The 18,021-nt window shown below is 50.5% G+C and overlaps 1 protein-coding gene across 2 annotated transcripts in view; it reads left to right on the forward strand.

Annotated features, from left to right (window-relative positions):
* LOC134413140 (hippocampus abundant transcript 1 protein-like) overlaps window positions 1–18,021 on the forward strand; it is a 21,880-nt gene continuing 3,859 nt past the window's right edge. The window contains exons 1-10 of one of the 2 annotated variants that reach the window (XM_063147265.1): window positions 1–141; window positions 5,509–5,604; window positions 9,318–9,380; window positions 11,024–11,151; window positions 12,108–12,222; window positions 14,190–14,408; window positions 15,093–15,206; window positions 16,083–16,154; window positions 17,355–17,467; window positions 17,637–17,734. In XM_063147265.1, coding sequence (XP_063003335.1) covers window positions 58–141; window positions 5,509–5,604; window positions 9,318–9,380; window positions 11,024–11,151; window positions 12,108–12,222; window positions 14,190–14,408; window positions 15,093–15,206; window positions 16,083–16,154; window positions 17,355–17,467; window positions 17,637–17,734 — 1,102 coding nt within the window. In that variant the 5' untranslated portion in view covers window positions 1–57. Of the gene's footprint in view, window positions 182–5,508; window positions 5,605–9,317; window positions 9,381–11,023; window positions 11,152–12,107; window positions 12,223–14,189; window positions 14,409–15,092; window positions 15,207–16,082; window positions 16,155–17,354; window positions 17,468–17,636; window positions 17,735–18,021 lie in introns of both variants that reach the window. The other variant, XM_063147266.1, reaches the window with a different exon arrangement.

Raw genomic sequence — 18,021 nt, forward strand, 5'->3', positions numbered from 1 at the left:
GAGGAGGAGGAGGATAAGGATGGGGGAGGCTCCGCCTCGGCCGGGCCGCGCCTCGCCATGAGCGGCGAGAAGAAGAAGAAGAAGCCGAAGAAGAAGAAGCCGACGACGACGACGACGCGCCTCAGCCGAGACGGGCACGGGGTGAGTGAAGGCGGGAAGAGGCGCACAACAGCCCCGCGAGGTAGGCCGGCCCTGGCACGTCCCCCCCCCCGCCTGCCCCCCACGCGCGTTGTTCCCCCGCGACCCTCACAACAACCCCGCGAGGGAGGCCAGTGGCGGCGCTGCCTCGTCCCCCCCTCTTCCTCCCCACTTCATTGCAGCGTCATCCGCCGCCACAACAGCCCTGCAAGGGAGGCCAGCTATGGCGCTGCCTCGTCCCCCTCCCTTCCTCCCCCGCCACACTTCCCTCCAGCTGCGTAATTAAGGGATAAAACAAACAAACAAATAAATCATTTCAGCGTCATCATCCCCACAACAACCCCGCAAGGTAGGCCAGCTATTTATTTATTTAATTACATTTATATACCGCCCCACAGCCGAAGCTCTCTGGGCGGTTTACAACAATTAAAAGTATACAAAAATTAGAAAAACATAAAAACAGTATAAAAACTGTTAATGAATAAAATAAATAAACAAATAAATTATTTCAGCGTCATCATCCCCACAACAGCCCTGCAAGGTAGGCCAGCTATGGCGCTGCCTCTTCCCCCTCCCTTCCTCCCCCTCCACACTTCCCTCCAGCTGCATCACGTGAAAACTCCGGCTATTGGGTGGTATAGAAATGTAATTAATGAATAAAATAAACAAATAAATTATTTCAGCGTCATCATCCCCACAACAGCCCTGCAAGGTAGGCCAGCAGCAGCGCCATTGCTTCTTCCTCCTCCTCCCCCCCACCCCAAATCCCCTGGTTTATCCTGATTATCGCTTAAACCGTTGTTTCTCAACCTTTTTCCGACCTTGTTTCCTTCCTGTGCGCCCCCCCCCCCCCCGTCCTACCGGTAGAAAAGTAGCTATTTAAATGTTTTGTCTGTAAATAGAACATCTTTTATTTATAATTTTTATAATTTATAAAAAGATAGCAGTGTTGGTGCCAGCTGAGCCTCGTCAGGGAGATCATTCCAAACTCTGGGGGCCACCACCGAAAAGGCCCTGTCCCTCGTTGCCACACTCCGAGCCTCTCTCAGAGTAGGCACCCGGAGGAGGACCTTAGATGTTGAACGTAGTGACCGGGTATATTCACGTCGGGAGAGGCGTTCCATCAGGCATTGTGATCCCAAGCCGTGTAAGGCTTTGTAGGTCAAAACCAGCACCTTGAATTGGGCTCGGAAAAATACAGGCAGCCAGTGCAAGCGGACCAGAGCAGACCTTCTGGTTCCCGAAATCAATCTGGCCGCTGCATTTTGCACGAGCTGCAGCTTCCGAATTGTCTTCAAAGGCAGCCCTACGAAGTAGGAACTGCCATGGAAAAACAGTTTTGCTTTATCCCAAAGCTGTGGAAACTTTTTAGATATTGTAAAAAGAGTGCGCATGGTGATCCATCCACTGAGAAGCACGGCCACTTCTCTGTTCGCTTCGCTTCACTTCTCTGTTTTCTATTTTCTTCACTTCTCTGTTTTCTTCACTTCTCACTTCCCTCTGTGGCACCCTAGTCTCGTGCCGTGGCCCCCCAGTTACACGATTTTCACCTGTGGCCCCCTTGGAATACCCTGGGAGCCCCCAGTTGAGAAACACTGCCTTAAACCATCTACTTACACCAACAGCTGAGAGCTCACATTTCTACATTCCAGTCTCTGATTTTTAGGCTTGCGCAGGGCTGGGAGGAAAATATCAGGGAATGTGTGTGTGTGGGGACGGACAAACACCCTTGTCTTCCCCAGCCATTGTACTACTACACAATTGGCCTCCGTCCAGCATTCCCATCAGCCTCTACATTAATCGGTGCATCTGTGGTCCTCTCGGATACAACCATCTCCTGCCAGGTTTCAATCTTGCTTGTTTTGAACAAGACAGGTTGCACTTATCGAGGGCTTCCTGGTACCAGCTTCAACCAGTCGAAGAAAAGGCTCCTTCTGAGGAGCTGTAAAACCCTTCAAACCGGACCCTTATCTGTTTCTTGAAAGACGAGTCCTTTGTGTCGTAGCTGTCTAGATGTTTTGCTTATCTTGGCAGCTGGAGTTGATTCCTGAGTCCTTCTCGGTTTGGACTTAAAACAGCAAAACAGCCACCAAAATCTGGTGCCCTTCAGATGTGTCGGACTGCAGCTACCAGCATCCCTCAGCCAGACATGCTGGGAGTTGGAGTCTGACAGATCTGGAGGGCGCCAGGTGTGTTAGGGAGGCTGGTATAAAAATACACTCCTGTCTCAGGTTCTGTGGTTCACATAGAATCATAGAATAGCAGAGTTGGAAGGGGCCTACAAGGCCATCGAGTCCAACCCCCTGCTCAATGCAAGAATCCACCCTAAAGCATCCCTGACAGATGGCTGTCCAGCTGCCTCTTGAAGGCCTCTAGTGTGGGAGAGCCCACCACCTCCCTAGGTCACTGGTTCCATTGTCACACTGCTCTAACAGTCAGGAAGTTTTCCCTGATGTCCAGCCGGAATCTGGCTTCCTGTCACTTCAGCTCGTTATTCCGTGTCCTGCACTCTGGGAGGATCGAGAAGAGATCCTGGCCCTCCTCTGTGTGACAACCTTCTAAGTATTTGACCATGGTCATGGTACTCCTGCACCGTCCGCCCTCCCAGTAGCTAATTCTGGCCTAACTTCCAGGGCTGTTTTAAGGATTCCTGAGAACGTCTCATGAAGCATTCTGGATGCTTGAAATGTGCATAAACAGCGATCCTTGCTGTTTAATCATTTCACTTGTCCCTACGCAGGCCTGCTTACATCTGGTTAATGAACAGTCTGAGTGGACCAGACCGCCTTAGCTGCAGTAGCAGAACTTCTTCTGGTGCCTTCAGACCATTGTGTACCCTTGTGCCGTTTTTCAGCTGCACACCTCTGGACACAATGCAACGTGTGCGTCGTGCTTCAGCAACAGTCCAGGTGTAGGCCAGGGATGTACGATTTGGCGGCAACGTTAAGGGTTGTATAATCGGTGATGTGGAGTGGAAAAAAATAATCTTCCATGGCAATTTCCCCCCACTTTTTTCACCACGTTATTTTGCAGACGTAAATAGCAACGTAACAGCTACAGTGAAATGCGATGGGAATGAGCCAACGTGATTCTCGCGCCGGCTCACTCCTCTCCTCCTCCGGTGTGGGCGCAAGGAAGCGTTCGGAAGCTTTCAACTAACTGTAGTGTCATCCCAAACTGACAACTGTGGTTGATCTTCGCCTTCCCCGAACCTGGGGCCTTCCAGGTGTGTGGGACTACACCTCCCCAAAAAACTCCTCACACATCTGGAGGTCCCAGGTTGGAGGACGCCAAACTTAACTATGGTTTGTTTGAAACAAGCCATGGGTTATCAAGTTGGCCTTTTTTCAACCAACCGTGGTTAAGATAAGCCACTGTTTAGGTTTCCGTGTAACACTAAACTGTGGTGTTGCAGTTCACTGGCTGCACTGAGTGAAAGCGCCAATGCTCACCTAGACTTATTCCTAGCACAACAAATCATTGTGTCCCTCCAAGTTGCTGTGGCTATTTTGAATCAACTCCCATCAACCTCTGCCAGCCTGGCCAAAGGTCAGCTCGGAGCTGTTGTCCAAAATGTCTGCCTGACACCAGCGTGGGTAAAAGCTGCAATAAACCATTATTGATTGTCCAAATGCAGCCAACAAATGGACAAAACACCAGTTAAATTGGGCATTTGGAACGGATGCAGCACCAGCATCAAATCTACAATCAAAATTGTACTTCGGTTTTTTTTTCCCCAGCTGGCTATCCCCACGAAGTGCATGGATTATTCATGCGCCGAGCTCTTCAGACACGGTAGAATTTTAGTACATTAACTATTCTCAGAGCCTTGATTTTATTTGTTTGTTTCATTTATACCCCGCCATTTTTCCTACCAAGGAGCCCAAGGTGGTGTACATGGCTCTGTTCCTCTTCTTCATTTTATCTTCACAACAACCCAGTGAGGTAGGCTAGGCTGAATGTCATGGCCGAATGGCCTAGGCTCTCTTGGGTCCCCAGTCCAACGCTCTAACCATGGTGGGCAGAAAGTAGATTTCCTGAGGTTTGGGAGTCATGGCCAAGGTTTCGGCCATGACTCCCAGCCTCCCTGACCCTTGGCTGTGCTGGCAGGGACTTTTGGGAGTTGAAGTCCCAAATCTCTGGAGTACTACCTTCTGTCCCCATCTCCCTGCCTCACTGGCTCTCCCCCTTAAAACCCAAATAAGGCAAGGGAGGCATGCTATTGTATTCACATACCTTAAACTACCATCAAGTTTTCCAATAAGAATAATTTCCAAGCCAAGCTTTTCATTTCTGTACGGTTTATAGACCTCTTCCCCCGCCTCCTCTCTTAATATTTCAGGCCAGCTCCTCTAGCCTTTGGGAAAAACCATCACGATATTTGATACAGCACGTATGTGTTATCCCGGCATACCTCTTATTGGCTTTTGTTTATTAAATAGAAGCCGAATATTTTCCATCCTGTCTCAGCCTGATTTAGGGCAGCATAAAATCCTCCAGCAAACCTGCATCGCTGGCTATAACGTTGGTGTCGCTTGACTGCAAACGTTGCTTGGGTCCCCAGGAGCGGATCATCGCGTTACTTGTGTAGCTACCTAGTATTGACACGTGATCACGGCTCAGTGCGTTTCACTGATAAGATTCTGAGGGGAAGGATAAAAGAGACGCTACGTAGGAAATATGAAGAGAGACTGAAAGAACTGGGCATGTTTAGCCTGGAGAAGAGAAGATTGAGGGGAGACATGATAGCACTCTTCAGATACTTAAAAGGTTGTCACACAGAGGAGGGCCAGGATCTCTTCTCGATCCTCCCAGAGTGCAGGACACGGAATAACGGGCTCAAGTTACAGGAAGCCAGATTCCAGCTGGACATCAGGAAAAATTTCCTGACTGTTAGAGCAGTACGACAGTGGAATCAGTTACCTAGGGAGGTTGTGGCCTCTCCCACACTAGAGGCCTTCAAGAGGCAGCTGGAGAACCATCATGTCAGGGATGCTTTAGGGTGGATTCCTGCATTGAGCAGGGGGTTGGACTCCATGGCCTCGTAGGCCCCTTCCAACTCTGCTATTCTATGATTCTATGAAATATGTCGAAATTGAAAGGGGGCATTGTGAAAATGGGCCCTTATTAAAAACAAGCAGGCATAAAGTATGCTTTACTAATGGTATACACCTGCCTTCAAATGCCCTGCAGATGATTGGACATCAATTGCCAGCAGCCCCTAGCCAGCATGGCTAATGGTCAGGAATGCTGGGATTTGTCGTTCCGAACATCTGGGGGGCATTAGATTGGGGGAAGGCGGATACAGAACAGTGCTCAACTCCAGGGTAGGTGCTGATGTTCTCTCTCCACATCCCTTGTGTTTTCCAGAGACAAGGAATTGGCGGCCCCAGTGTGTACCATGCTGTGGTGGTCATCTTCCTGGAGTTCTTCGCCTGGGGGTTGCTCACCACTCCGATGCTGACGGTGAGTCCTTTTGTCCATGGTCTCTTAAAATACTAGAACCCACAGGGTCATTATCCCATGAAGCTGATGGGTGGGAGATTCAGGGCAGATCAAAGGGTGGACGTCTTCACACAGTGCAGGGTTAAATTATGGAATTCGCTACCACAAGGTGTGGTGATGGCCACCCATTTGGATGGCTTTGAAAGGGGGTTGGATAACCTGCAGGAGGAGGCTATCAATGGCTACTAGCCCTGATAGTTGTGTGTTCGAGGCAATAAGCCTGTGTGCACCAGTTGCTGGGGAACATGGGCGGGAGGGTGCTGTTGCAGCATGTCCTGCTTGTTCGTCCCTGGCCGATGGCTGGTTGGCCACTGCGTGAACAGAGTGCTGGGCTAAATGGACCCTTGGTCTGACCCAGTAGGGCTCTTCTGATATTCTTAAGGTCCTGGAGGAAGGAGTTGCTGGTTAACGTCCCCTGCACCTGAGCTAGTCCAAAGTGTGTTTTGCGCCCCTGACGAGAGAACCCTCAATAGAACTTTAATCCACAAATTGCCCTTGTGGATAACTGTAGGAGCAGCTACTCACCTGCCTGCGTATACACATGTGTTGGTGATGTTTGCTTTGTGGCACGTCTGAAAGGCTTAAAAGGGGGGGGGGAGAATCGGCCCTTTTCCTGTGGACACCCGCTTCCCTACCAGGCTGCCTGGAGGGGTTTCCTGTTCGCCAAAGGCGAGTGGTATCATCACCCCTGCCCCAACGGTACCTTTCAAACCATGCTGTGCTCTGAGTTCTGGATGGCATCAACTACTGGGCAGAATGAAATCCTCAGGTTCCTGTTTAAAAGGCTTCCTTGCCCCTTCTCAGGGCAGATTCCTCCCAGACCACTTACAAAAGAGAATTCGGGGGGCGGGGGGGGGCTCTTTCCATCCCTGCCACAGCTGAGGCATCTCTGAAAATAACATGGGACGGTGTTCCAGAGCAGATCCTTGGGCAGAGAGTGCGGGAAGCTGTTGGCTTATTCTGGACTAGCAAATCTACATGTGGGAACTGTCCCCTGTTGAGTGCGGAAACAGCTTTGTCCAGCGTCCTTCCGTAAACCCCTGGGAATCCTAAATGGTGGATGTAAAACAGTAAAAAAAAAAAAAAAAAAAAGCACGTTCAAGTTGGCAAGCGTGAATGGGGTGGAGGGTTAAGAGGGCTTGCCCCCACCCCCAATCTCCCACGTTCCTGCAGTGCGGACAGCGGGCAAACAAATTGCCCGGTAGACTGACGCCACCCCTCTTATATCCGCCTCAGTCTGAGCTGGGGGCAACTCAGACTTTTCAGGACGTACCAGAAATACGGCTTCATGCTGACAGCCTCTCGTCTCACGCCCCAAAATTCTACGCAGTGGCAAGAGCAAAGCAGAAAGCTCTGAATTCTGCACTGAGGTTTAAGCGGACTGAAGCCCGCGCAGACTTCGAAACAGATGCGAAGTTTATTCACAATAGGGAACGCTGCAAGCGAAATCGATAAGGCAGGGCATAGGCGTGCTTATACTTTATCAAAGTAAAGGCCTTCCTATAGGACAGAGTCCAACTTGTATTCCAAAAGCTCACAGGCCTGAAAGCCAGTTAGCGGAGGAAGGCTGATGATCAAAACGAAGGCCAGGCCAAAGGCCGTCTTGAAGGCCGAAAAGCAACAGTAGCCCCTTAGCATTACACACACACATGCATGTATGCACGTACCTGGCCCTTGGGATTTAAATGCAATGAATAATTTGGGCTTTCCGGGTGGATGAGGGGACAGTGAAAAGCCTGCGACCCGGCTAAATCCAATCCACCTAATTTTGGCAGAAATTCAGCTCCAGCCTTGAAAGCTTGGAGACTAGAACGCTTTTATGATAACGCACACCTGGGTGGGTTAACAAGCGCGTGCCAGCTCCCCCTCACCCAATGGAGCGTGTGACCAGCAGTGAACTCTCCAAAAGTTAATGGATTTCTAGACAGCAAGCTATGGTAAAAATTCTTGAGGACTAGCAACTTCTGTGGGTTGATCTGCAAACCCAACGCCCCCCCTAACAGTCAGAGCTCAGTGTGTGTCGGTGTGTGGGGCGGGGTGCCCAAAGGGGACTTTACTATTCTTTGGGGTTCTTTCCTTTTTCCCTCTTGCACCACCAAATTACTTCTCCCCCCCCCCCCAGCTCCTACAAAATCTGCTTTTGGGGTTTCCCCCGCCCACCCTGTGACCTAAAGCCCGCTCTCAAAGAGCCACTGTCAGGAAGGAGGCTCCCACTCTGGGCTCCCGCCGTTTTTACGAGCAAACCTCAGAGTCAGGAAACTGCCCGTTTTGGAACCGTCCGGAAGTCTCTCTTGGCTGCGTTTCCAGGGGCAGCCTGCCACCTTGTCACCTGGCATAAGCACAGCTTCCCTTTCGGTTATTTCTCAAGATGATCTGATTATCTGGGAAACGGGCTTTTGTTCACAAGACGTCGACCGTCAAAGGCTTTGGCAAGGCAGCACAGGAGAAATCAGGCGACAGTATTCTACGGGTGAAAGTGCTTTCGGTTTTCATAACAGGTTGGATATTTCCAGTGTATTGGCTAGCATTTCATTTTGTATTTGTGCTTTTAACCTGTTGGTTGTTTTATTATGGTTTTAATTTTTGTGAACCGACCAGAGAGCTTCGGCTATTGGGCGGTATAAAAATGTAATAAATAAATAAATAAAGTCCAAGAATCGTAGAGATAGAAGGGGCCTCTAAGGCCATTGAGTCCAACCCCCTGCTCAGTGCAGGAATCCACCCTAAAGCATCCCTGACAGATGGCTGTCCAGCTGCCTCTCGAAGGCCTCTAGTGTGGGAGAGCCCACAACCTCCCTAGGTCACTGGTTTCACTGTCGTACTGCTCTAACAGTCAGGATGTTTTTCCTGATGTCCAGATGGAATCTGGCTTCCTGTCACTTGAGCCCGTTATTCCGTGTCCTGCACTCTGGGAGGATCGAGAAGAGATCCTGGCCCTCCTCTGTGTGACAACCTTCTAAGTATTTGAAGAGTGCTCTCATGTCTCCCCTCAATCTTCTCTTCTCCAGGCCAAACATGCCCAGTTCTTTCAGTCTCTCCTCACAGGGCTTTGTTTCCAGACCCCTGATCATCCTCATCATTAAATAGCGTTGTTAAATGCTGGCAGTGGTCCTTTTCTTTTCCTCTTTGTGTTTGGATATTCTTGATAATCGCACGCAGAAATTACATGCCTTTCCTTGTTCCTCATTTCATAAATCAGGGGGTAGCAGGGGAGAAAAGAAATGCAAAATTAGCCTGAAACCAGGCCAAAGAACAACTGGAGAGACAGTGGGCCTGTTCAAACGACACACTAAGCCATGATTAGGCCGCTCACCCTGTTGCAGCAAAGTGTTAGTGAGCGTGTTTAAACCGTGGTTGCATCGCCACCACGGTTCGGAAGCGTTCACCCGACACGCTAAGCTATAATGAGTAGCTCAGAACGCTTAACCACAATGGCTTAGCATCTCGTCTGAACAAGGTTGGGCTCCTCTGTGAAACGGCTGACCAAGATCCAAGCCACGTGGGCCCAGATCCGGGCAGGAGCACGCACGCGTTCCACGTGGGCTTGAGCTGTCTTCTGGGAGGATTGCTGCTCCCTCCGCGCAGCGGCCACCCTGAACCCCCCCCCCAACCGCTGTTTGAAACCGTCACGGGTTTGGGGACCTGTTTTGGCATTGATTTTGTTGCCCTTGCAGGTCTTACGCCAGACCTTCCCTCAACACACTTTCTTAATGAACGGACTGATCCACGGAGTCAAGGTAAGGGACTATTCGCCCATCACCACCCCTGTTCTTTCAGGACGCCGTTCAGTTTTGAATTTTATTTATTTATTTATTTATTTATTACATTTATATACCGCCCCATAGCCAAAGCTCTCTGGGTGGTTTACAAAAGTTAAAAAACCGCGATTTAAAAATTTAAAACCAGAAACATAAAAACAACAGTATAAAAACAACGGTTATCCATTTAAAAATCCATTTTAACTGGGGTCCGTTAAAAAGCAAACAAACTTAGCATTGTTAAATGCTGTTAAACGCCTGGGAGAAGAGAAAAGTCTTGAACTGGTGCCGAAAAGATAACAATGTTGGCGCCAGGCGGGCCTCTCCAGGGAGATCATTCCATAATTGGGGGGGGGGGGCACCACTGAAAAGGCCCTCTCCCTGGTTGCCGTCCTCCAAACGTCCCTCGGAGGAGGACCTTAGATGTTGAGCGCAGGGTACGGGGAGGTTCATGTCGGGAGAGGCGTTCCGTCAGGTATCGCGGTCCTTTGCATTATGTTTTCCCACCCAGCCGCGTGTCCCGCAAAGCCGCTCCCGAGAAACATAGCCAGGGCAGCCCAGCGAAACGGCCGAGTAGGACAGGAAGGGGGCAGCTTTTCAAACACAAGTTCGCTAGAACCTGAACGCGCTCTGAGATAAGGCTGGTGCCAGACAGCGTCAGAAGGCGGATAAAATGGAGGCTAGCCTTGAGCCTCACGTCCTGCACTTCCGAGGAAGTGGGGTAGGTGGAGAATCCATAGGTTACCTGAGGGCGCAGGTAGGTTTAGTGGAGGCTGGTTGTTCCCAGGTCAGTGGGGAGGTGAATCCGCTCTTGGTTTTCGTCAGAGCTCTGACGGAAACCCGGAACGGATTCACCTCCCCGCTCCCACCCCACCGGTCTGTGCAGAAAGGAAGCTGACGTCTCTCTCAAGGCCCAGGTGCATGTGGAAATCTTGTGGCGCTGGAGCGGGGCCCCTCCAGATATTTTCAATAATAGTTCCCATAAGCCCCAGCCGGCATGGGCAATGTTTGGGGGTGATGGGAGCTGCAATCCAAAATATCTGGAGCTTGTCTGCCCTTGGACTCTAATGCCTTATAGGCCCCTTCCAACTCTGCTATTCTATGCTTAGAGCCAAAATTGATCCCTTTTTAATGCTCGTCTACACAGAAATAGGTCCCTGTAAGCTCCCAGCGTCCCACAGCCAGCCAGCCTCAGAGACTGCACCTTAATTTATTTGCTACGTTTATATACATGTTTATATATGTGCTGACACATTCAAGGCGGCAGATAGTTTTGTGTCATGTTTCGTAGGCTTCTGGCCATTCTTTTAAAGGAAAAGGAAGCTCAGCGTCCTTTTGTACCGTTAGATCGCGTTCAGGCGGAATGGGTAGCAAGCAGTAGGTCCAACCCATCTGGGTGGGGCAGATCCATGCTGAGAAAAAGACCTGTTCAAGGTAAAATCTTCGCTGCCTCGTCCTTCTCTCAGTTGCAGCCAGGTTGTCTGACCGCTAATGGAGGCCGTTTGGGCAAGCGATCACACATCTTGCTCTTGTAAAACAGGCTGAAATGCATTATTTGGGGCCTTCCTACCGATTCAGAACGTCCTGCAGTAAACATGCCGCCACCCCATTCCTTTTCCTAGGGTCTGCTGTCTTTCCTAAGTGCCCCCTTGATTGGGGCGCTGTCCGACGTCTGGGGCCGAAAATCGTTCCTCCTCCTCACGGTGTTCTTCACCTGTGCGCCGATCCCTCTCATGAAGATCAGTCCGTGGTGAGTTGCAGGCGTGGGGTGGGATGGGTGAGCGAGGAGGTATGTGTCTTGGACACAGCTAAAATGGCTCGTGTGAGAGTTTTTGGTTTTTCCTCCGCTCTAAACCAGCCTAGAATCGAAAGAGAAGTAATTATAAAGACCTCTGGGTGATTTGCAATAGATCAACGACGGCGTTGATTTTGACTCGCAGCTGTTTAGCAGCAGCAAAGAAACGCCTTTCCTCTCTCCTAAAAAAAAAAAAAGAAGCTGCTGAAATGAAGAAAGTTTGGGGTAAGAAAGGACTGTGAGCTCCATCCAGTTCCAAACTCCTGGGATCTGGATTCTTTCCTGCCGTCTTTTTGCACCACGTGCCGGCTGGCGGGGCTCAAGGTTTTAGCAAACTCAGCGACAAAGTAGATCCCACAAGCCTATGACTGCCCACATCAGGGCTCTCAAAATGACGCGCAGTTCCTTTTTTGGGGTTTAATTTGCCTCGTTACAAATTAACACAATTTACAACTGACTTTGCCAGCCAGCCCCCCCCCCAAAAGAGGCGTTTGCCAAACTACCCCCAGTTTTCCTCCCAACTTCGGAGCTGGAAGATCCCCGAGAGGAAGTTCCGGCCGCTTGTCAGAAGGCAGCGGCACTCTTCGCATGGAGAGAGAAAGCCTGGGTTGCTAGTCAACCGAGGCCCTTCAAAAACCACAGTTTAATGGCTTGTTTGTGGATCTACCTTGCAAAGGCAGCGATTGCTGCTCCTTTTTGCTACCTTTCACAGTGCGGTTAAAGTTGAAGGCTATGCTGCGGGACGTCAACAACAAGAAACTTGGGTTCATGGTCATGCTGGGGGTGCGTCTTGCCAAACAGGGAACACCCGTCCAGGTTCCAGCAACCCCACTTTTTTTGCTCTCCACCCTCATCCATGTAGCATCTCTTGACTCTTTCCCCTTTCGCCCCCGGTCCTTTCTCTATTCCAGGTGGTATTTTGCTGTCATTTCGATGTCCGGTGTCTTTGCTGTCACTTTCTCTGTGATCTTTGCCTACGTCGCTGACATCACTGAGGAACACGAGCGCAGTACGGCTTACGGACTGGTGAGGAGGTCTTCCTTCATCTCTCCAAACATGACCGGCTGCTTGTTCTCTTCTTAAGACAATTCCCCTCCCTTTGCACAGGTCATCATCTAAAACCAGCTCTCGCTTGTCCCTGCCTAGATAATTGGCTGTGACGTTACGGAATGTTTATGAACATTCCAACAGCTCAAGGTGAATTTGTAAGCGCTAGAATAATGTCGGAGCCGTTCTTACGCGGGAGGCAGAAGTCTAATCTCCGTTGGGAAATCTCTCCCAAGAGCCAAGAGAATAGCCCTGCCTTAAGAGTCAGTCAGCAAACTAACCCTCTCTTAGATATCCTCCAGCCTCTGAAAGGAGTGAATTTTCATGGCAAGTTCAGTGTTCTTTGACAGATACCAGAGGGTCACACAGATTTTCCAGATTTTCCTCCACTAAGTTCGTTGCGTCCTATTTCTGCTTTGAATTGCAATTTTTGTTGTTGTTTTTAAAGCACGCCTGAAAATTTGTCCACATTTTCATGCACATTTAACTGAATGTACATAGTTCTTCGTGCATTCCCTCAACTATGTATACAATCTAAGTATGCACATTTTTTTTTTGCAAGTGATCTCCGTTAAAATAATGCAGTTCGGGGGTGAACGATTCCCAGTCATATGCATTTTTGAGCTTGAACATCTCTGTATCATTATCTCCTGACTTGTGTGTAGTTTCCAGATGTGCAAATGTAATAAGTTCACATTAAACTGCAAATCCAAAGAATTTCTCACCTATCCAGTCCCGGTTCACTGACATAACCATGGTTTATTAGAACCAAGAACAGGTGTTATGCAAATCTGGCCATAATTTAAGTGAATTGCTCAGAAATTTGCACCTTCCAAAAAACACACACCCAAATGTAAGCGAAAACAAAAAAAAAGCCCGCCGTTCAACTTGCAGACACAAAGCAAGTTGTAGATGCGAGAGAACTCGATCTAGTTAAATCCCTTCTCCCAGATTCATTGCTGTGTATCATGTTTATCTTGTTGCTGGTTTCCTTGACTGAGTTTGTTGTACGCCGCTGAGGTGCGTGTTTGTTGTTTGCAGGAAGGCGATTTAAAAATACTTCAACTCCATGTTAGGCATTATAAGAAAAGAAATTGAGAATAAAACCGCCAGTATCATGCTGCCCTTATACAAATCTAGGGCACGACCAGACTTAGAATACTGTGTACAGTTGTGGTTACCACACCTAAAAAAGGATATTATAGAGCTGGGAAAAGTGCAGAAAAGGGAAACTAAAATGATCCAGGGGGCTGGAGCATCTCCCCTAGGAGGGAAGGTTACATCAACTGGGATTATTTAGCTTGGAAAAAAGGAGGCTGAGGGGAGACATGATAGAGGTGGACAAAATTATGCAGGGTGTGGAGAAGGTAGACATTGAGACATTTTTCGCCCTCTCTCAAAATACTAGAGCCCAAATGGGTCATCCCATGAAACTGATTAGTGGGAGATTTAGGACAGATCAAAGGAAGGGATTCTTCACACAGTGCAGAGTTTAATTATGGAACTCACTACCACAAGATGTAGTGATGGCCACCAATCTGGATGGCTTTCAAAGGGGGTTGGATCAATTCCTGGAGGAGGCAAAGGCAATCCATGGCTACTAGCCCTGATGGTTGTGTGCTACCTCCAGTATTTGAGGCAGTAAGCCTGTGTGCACCAGTTGCTGGGGAACATGGGTGGGAGGGTGCTGTTGCACCATGTCCTGCTCGTTCGTCCCTGGCCGATGGCTGGTTGGCCATTGTGTGAACAGAGTGCTGGACTAGATGGACCCTTGGTCTGATCCAGCATCTGGGCACGTCTTATGTTCTGGTGTTCTTAATTTTTAAAAAAGGTTCCTCCTGCAGCATCAGGCTGCGAAGGAGCCCTGTCTGACAACTCAAGAGAGCGGGGTTGCAGCTATGAAACGAGGTGACCTCTCCGCATCCCTTCTCCCTCATGTCGCGCAGGTGTCGGCCACGTTTGCCGCCAGCTTGGTGACCAGCCCGGCCATCGGGGCGTACCTCTCCCGTGATTACAGCGACACCCTGGTGGTCGTCCTGGCCTCAGGGGTGGCGCTGCTGGACCTCGGCTTCATCCTCTGGGCCGTCCCGGAGTCCCTGCCGGAAGAGATGCGCCCGGCCTCCTGGGGGGCCCCCATCTCCTGGGGGCAAGCAGATCCCTTTGCTGTAAGTGCTTTGGGGGCTTCGTTGACGGGCGGAGGGTGGGGATGGGGAGGCTGCGTCCCCCTGAAAGGGCGGCTGAGAGTGAGCCTTCAGGTAAATGTCACCCAAGAACACCCTTGATTAAAATGTTGTAGTTATTTATTCGTTGCATTTTCATACCACCCAATAGCCGGAGCTCTCTGGGCGGTTCACAAAAGTTAAAACCATCAGACACAAAGCAAAGTATAAAACCAACAACAGTATAAAGCAGCCGTATAGAAGCACAATAAAAATGATATGTCAAATCACACCTGGGGTAAAACCAAGCAGCAACGGAGAGATTGCTGCGGTTTTAAAATACAATTTTAAAACGGCGAGGTTAAAAGGCTACAATGATAAACTGATAAAATACTGGGAGAATAAAGGTCTTCACCTGGCATCGAAATGAGTATAACGTAGGTGCCCGGTGAACCTCCCTAGGGAGCTCGTTCCGAAGCTGAGGTGCCACAGCAGAGAAGGCCCTGCTCCCGGTAGCCACCTGCCCAAGTTCTCTAGGTGAGCATAAGAAGAGCCCTGCTGGGTAAGACCCACTGCTCCAGCTGAGCTTTCCCCAGCCTGGTCCCCTCCAGAAATGTTGGACTGCAATTCCCATAGTCCCCAGCCAGCATGGGAAGCGCTCACCACGGCCTGTCCCCTCCTTTCTCCCAGTCTCTCCGCAAAGTGGGCCAGGACTCCACCGTTCTCCTCATCTGCATCGCCGTCTTCCTCTCCTACCTCCCGGAAGCCGGGCAGTACTCCAGCTTCTTCCTCTACCTGCGGCAGGTGAGTCACAGGAGCGGGGATTTGGGGCATGGCGGGGGAGAACCGCGAGGCTTTTGGGGAGTGCCCATTGGACGTCCCTTCGAGAGAGCGGAAGTTTGGAAGCCGGCTGTGGGGCCATCAGGCCCCTCTGCAAAAAAAAAAACCCCTCTCAAGGCTGGGCGCGGGGTCTCACATTCGATGCAGGGCTGCTGCTGAAATTGGCAGCCCTGTGCCACAATTCCAACAGTCGGGATCACTCTCCAAATTCGATGCATCGTCCCAAATAACATGTTTTAGCTCAGAGATTGCCAGGAACTAAACCTTAGGAGAGGCAGTTCAACCTTTTAGAATCAGGAGAGAAGTCTGCAAAAGCTGGGAACCGCTAAGGAAATGGGCGGGGCTAAGGAAGGGGGCGGGGCCGTCTTGGGGACTTCCCAGGCTTACCGTATGTGAAGTTCTGCACCCTTGCTCTTGAGTGATGGATGACTCCTGGAGAGGTGGAGAAGTGATAAGAAGAGGCAGGTATGACAAAACATCAGGAAAAACGACCTGATGGTTAGAGCAGTATGACAATGGAACCCATGACCTAGGGAGGCGGTGGCCTCTTCCTCACTAGAGGCCTTCAAGAGGACAGCTATCTGTCAGGGATGCTTTAGGGTGGATTCCTGCGTTGAGCAGGGGGTTGGACTCCATGGCCTTAAAGGCCCCTTCCAACTCTCCTATTGTAGGATTCTATGCCGGCAGCAACAGCCCTCACTACCAGGGTACTTGGAGGGCGGGAAGGAAGGAAGGACTCTGCCCATTAACACTCACCTTTAGCAGAACTAGCTGCTGACCCCGATTGGGGATAGCATCCTCTTTAACAATTCCAAACTCAGCGCTTTCTGTCTTTCACAGGTCGTCCGCTTTTCCTCCGAGGCCGTGGCAGCCTTTATCGCCGTGGTTGGGGTTCTGTCCATCTTGGCACAGGTGAGTCCCGGGTTGTTTCCTTCCTCCGAACAGTGGCTAAAACAGTGGCTCCCGCTAGAGCCGCAACCCCCAAACCGTGTACCGTGGGACGTGCTCATCTTAAGGACGGAAGGCTCCTGCGAGCGGAAAGCCTCTGTCCGCAGGAGAAGCTGCCTGCTGTATCTCCGCAGCCTCCACCGTTGACTTTTCCCAAGCAGCCCCATGCAGGGGAAGGTAATTGTCGGGGTGTAACTGGACCATTTAGCCGCACCTTTGAGGAGTGTGCCCGTTGGGTTCCTGCAGGATTCGCTGCTGTTTCTCCTTCCAGTCAAGAGGCATACCCCCCAGAACAGGGACTATTGGGAGACTCTCTTTTGAGGGCAGACAATTCCTAGCCCTTTCACACTCTTAAAAATAAACCCTGTTTGGATACAGAAGAGTGAGACGCTCCTCCCGATTTTAATTCCTGAGGTTGGGGAAGGAAATATCCCTCGACTTCCGAAAGCTCAGGTGGCACGGTGGCAAAGCAATAGGGGAGGAAGCTTAGCTCAATGGCTCAGCGCCCCTTGGCATGCAAAACGTCCCAAGTTCCGTCCCCAGTTAAAGCATGTAGGAAGAGGCGACAAAGACCCTTGTCATCCCCTGAAAATGCCAGTCGGAGTAGGTGATGCTGAGCTCGAAGGGAAAATGCCTCCAGTTCTGGGCAACACACTTCAAGAAGGACGCAGACAAGCTGGAGCGTGTTCAGAGGAGGGCAACCAGGAGGATCAGGGGTCTGGAAACAAAGCCCTATGAAGAGAGACTGAAAGAACTGGGCATGTTGAGCCTGGAGAAGAGAAGATTGAGGGGAGACGTGGTAGCACTCTTCAAATACTTAAAAGGTTGTCACACAGAGGAGGGCCAGGATCTCTTCTCGATCCTCCCAGAGTGCAGGACACGGAATAACGGGCTCAAGTTACGTATTCTGGCTGGACATCAGGAAAAACTTCCTGACTGTTAGAGCGGTATGACAATGGAACCCATGACCTAGGGAGGTGGTGGGCTCTCCCACCCTAGAGGCCTTCAAGAGGCAGCCATCTGTCAGGTACACTGCAGGGTGGATTCCTGCATTGAGCAGGGGGTTGGACTCGATGGCCTTGTAGGCCCCTTCCAACTCTACTATTCTGTGACCTTTGTCTTGCGTTGCGAAGTTTCCCCTCGCTCTTCTTTGCTTCCGTCCAGACGGTGGTGCTGGGGATCCTCATGCAATCCATTGGGAACAAGAACACCATCCTCTTGGGTCTCGGCTTCCAGATCCTCCAGCTGGCTTGGTACGGCTTCGGTTCCCAGCCTTGGTAAGCGCCGCCGTCTCCTTCATTTCCCTCCATGGGGACCCCTCAAGGCAGCCTAGACAATCACAGAGCCGGGGAACAGGCCTAGCTTGCGGGAGGGAGCCTGTGCTTTGCGCCCCACTTCCGGCCCGTCTTCCCGTTCTGACGCCGTTTCGTTCTCCTCCCCTGCCAGGATGATGTGGGCCGCCGGGGCGGTGGCTGCCATGTCGAGCATCACTTTCCCCGCTATCAGCACGATGGTGTCCAGGAACGCGGATCCCGACCAGCAAGGTACGTTGGTTGTGAAATGACTAGTGATCCTGGTTTTACCGGTTTTATCCTGGTCGTGGCTTGTTTTATACCTTGATGGTTTTAATTTTTGTGAACCGCCCAGAAGGCTTCGGCTATTTGGCGGTCAAGAAATGCAATAAATCCAATCAATAAGTTAACATTTATTATTATAATTATTTATATCCCGCCTTTTGCGCCAAGGAGGCCCAAAGCGTTCTCCTCCTTCTCTCATTATCCTCACAGCAACCCTGCGAGGTAGGTTAGGCGGAGAGTGAGCCATCGGCCCA

Source organism: Elgaria multicarinata, chromosome 23, assembly GCF_023053635.1.
Source record: "Elgaria multicarinata webbii isolate HBS135686 ecotype San Diego chromosome 23, rElgMul1.1.pri, whole genome shotgun sequence".
Taxonomy (NCBI): Eukaryota; Metazoa; Chordata; class Lepidosauria; order Squamata; family Anguidae; genus Elgaria; species Elgaria multicarinata.